At 37.9% G+C, this 3,455-nt stretch overlaps 1 protein-coding gene across 1 annotated transcript; it reads right to left on the reverse strand.

Moving 5' to 3' along the window:
* Positions 1-2,059: 2,059 nt before the first annotated feature.
* LOC149253318 (F-box protein At5g49610-like) lies at positions 2,060-3,172 on the reverse strand. Its single transcript, XM_089454436.1, has one exon. It carries the CDS (start codon positions 3,170-3,172, stop codon positions 2,060-2,062), a length of 1,113 nt encoding a protein of 370 aa, XP_089310562.1.
* Between the last annotated feature and the right edge of the window lie 283 nt (positions 3,173-3,455).

Genomic DNA, 3,455 nt, shown 5'->3' on the forward strand with positions numbered 1-3,455 from the left:
GCTTCTCCAGTGCATGGAGCTAGTACATCTCTTTGGAGGAGCAAGCGGATGTGGCTGTAACGTTCCACTAACAGGCATAGCAACTTTACATGGTGTATTGTATGATTGTGACTTACACTTATTTATATAATAAAAGCCAACACATTTTCATGCACATGTTGTTATTGTAGTTGGACTTCTTCGGTTGCCTTAATTATATATGTTGTTTAACTTACGTACTTGTATATGAATTGATTTGTATGCAATTATATGAATATTGTTGTTAATGTGTTTCATATGTTATTAATGTTGTCACTGTCTGTGTCGACTACTCTGGTGGACATCAGACAAACCTGTCTCTGAACCTTGTTATATCAACTATCACACTGGTCTCGAACTAATCCATGAGTTTTGTTTGTGTTATCTTACCTTGTATGTTGTGACTGTTGCATGTCTTTTATGTTGTGTGTTCCTAGCCAAGTTGGGACTGATCCCTTTAAACCTAGAACTCATCTTCACCTTCCTCTCCCCTAAAGTGTTGGAACCTCTTTTACTCATTCCTTGACTCACTGCATTAGTCACACCCTTGCTATTGATAGAGTTATCTTACTTGCCTCTATGCAACATCGCGATCAAGGCATTACCTTACAACCCATTGCTGGACTCCTACACCAAACGGTCTGAGGTCTAATTAGGACTTCTTACCTGGGAGATCCCCTTGAAATGTTGGCAGGTCTAGCATCATCAACACTATGTTAAGACTCCAGAGGAGGAATCTATTTATAGTCTAGTAAGAAAAGGAAACCCTTTATCTATCCTAAGCCTATATAGAGTCAAGGATGCAAAGGAATCGAGATACCAAGATCCCTAATGATATGTGCTAGAGGCAGGACAGACCTTTTGTAAAAATTCGATTCCCATGACACTCTCCATCCCTAGATTCCTTACCAAACCCCGTTAATACTAACAAAACACAATATAGGAAGAAGCCATCATAGGTTGCAAAGGCGTTGGGCCAAAGTCCCAAATGCCAATAGATACATTGAACCCCTTTTTGTAGCATTACCTCATAACAAAACCAGAATAGAAATTTAACTTTCCTGCAGATTAAGATGATTTCCGTTCACATGCTCTCATGCATGGTAGAGGTGTGCCACCCCACCTCTGCGTTAATTATCATTGGAGTCAGTGGGGTGTCAACGCCCTCCATGATACTCTCTTGTCATCGCTCATTATTGAGAATAACAAAATAAATTTAATATGAATTATAAATAAAATAAATTTTTTAAATATCAAACATATAATACAAAAAAACCAATTACAAATAAAAAATTTATTATAATTAAAATTTTTAATGGTATATAATTCAATAGGACTAAAATTCATAAACGATTTTCATAATCAACAAACACTTGCTATAAAATAAAACATTTCAATATATGTCTTTTAATATGAGAAAGGTATGTAATTTCATCCATATTAATTATGAATCTATTGTGCAATTAGAAAATTAAAATCCCTAAAATATAAAATTATAGAATTTAATAACAACAACAACAACCACAACAACAACTTTGTTTTCTCAACCAAACCTACAATCCTTAACCAATTCCATAACCAATTCCATGTTCTTCCTTCTATCACATGTAATTGAATTACAAAGTGTTAGAATAAAATTTCATTCCATTTGCTCTTTCAATACCCCACCAAACCAATTTTACATATACCTATATGGAAGAGTATCCAGTGAGACTAAGGGTGCTGCACCGGAAGATAAAAGTAAGAGATATGATATTAAAAATCGTTTGCAACAACTACACATTCTTTTTCTTTAAACTAAAGAGAAATTGGAGAATCTATCATTGAATGCTGACATTCAAGAGCCTTAATACAACATTATGAAAACCAGCCGATTTATAGAGAGAGAAATTGGAGAATTCTGGCATCTAAGAACCGATGGGAACCGGCCAAATTTATAAACAACTTGATACAAAATTAACAGATCCGGCAAAATTTTGAAACGACGTAAATAACTGAAGCCTAAATGCCTCTGCTTCATTAACAAATAAATTATCTAAATTCAAGGCCAAGAAACATTGTTGGATTCGAAGGCTGACGCAAAAATTCTGCAGAATGTGAAGCGCCTTATTAATCTTCGCTTTGGATTGCAGATTGTTATTTTCATATCCCAATCGAACATCACCGTCCATCCGCTGCTATTTGCTCCCACACTGTAAATGTTGGGGACTTCTGGCCTACAGATCGGATTCGGTTCACACCATTCCGGAGCACCTGGCCCTTCCTTTAATTTCCACATTCGAGTCCAGAGACAAGAATTACTATAAACTATTAACACCACTCGTCCATCACTTCCACTTAGATCCAACCGTCTTGGCAGTGAATCACATTGGCAAAACTGAGGCAATCCAATTTCTGCCCAACGTCTCTCTGCAATACTGAATGCTATCATGCTACCGATGCCATGCCTAGAAGTAATCCAATAAACCTTTCCTTTAGAATAGATACCCTTTCCACTAGGGCAAATGCGCAGCGGGACTTTCATGGCAACCATAGTCCATGCGTTGGATTCTGAGTCATAAATCTGCATCACCATATTATTGTCAGCTGCTTGTCCCCATCTATTATTGTTTTCACCTAGCAGAACAGTGCATCGCCTCCTAGTTGCATCAAAATCCATCGCAATGAAGCTCCACCAGATGAGAGGGCTAGGATTAGGCAGATGTCTAGAGGACCCAGTAGCAATATTGCCTATGGAAAGACCCAATCTATCTCCCCTTCTATGAGAACAGTAGATATTCCTGCAGGCATCCACAATGACGACATCAGAAGGCAAAGGAGCTTTGTAAATGTTCATGTCTGAACTATCACCTCCTAGGTATTCTATAACCCAAGTTTCCGCAATACGTTCACTGGTCCAGTCAATTTGAACCAAAAATCCTGGGAAGGAGTGCACTGAAAAATTTGAATAAATTCTTTGCAGGGCATCGGAAGATAGCAATTCTTTCCATTGCCTCGAAAGAGTTCTCATTTTGGCAAGAAGACGCATGGGCAACATGTAAAAAATCTTGAGCAGCAAATCCTGTGGGAGGGCTTGCCAAATTTTCGCTTCCATGAGGATGTCTGTCCCTAACTCCCACTGTTCAGGAAGGGATAGCCAAATCTCTGGCTCCATTCCCACGTCCGTGGTCTTTTCACTCTCTCATCGCAGAGATATATCGAATCCTTTCTTTATTTTAATCTACATATGTTAAATTTTGATTTCAAAATTGTTGATAAACGGTAACAAGATTTGTGTCTTAACGGGCTAGCACTTCGTAATGTGATGGATCACTCTGGTGTCTAGTGAGATGGTGGGGTAACCAGAGTGAGCAAGGGTAAACTACTGATTTAATTATCTTGATAGGTGTCTCTATGATTTAATTATCTTGATAGGTGTCTCTATGAAATATTAGCAC

Source organism: Pinus tabuliformis, chromosome 7, assembly GCF_031772625.1.
Source record: "Pinus tabuliformis cultivar Carrire ecotype Pingquan chromosome 7, CPIR1, whole genome shotgun sequence".
In the NCBI taxonomy this organism is placed as follows: Eukaryota; Viridiplantae; Streptophyta; class Pinopsida; order Pinales; family Pinaceae; genus Pinus; species Pinus tabuliformis.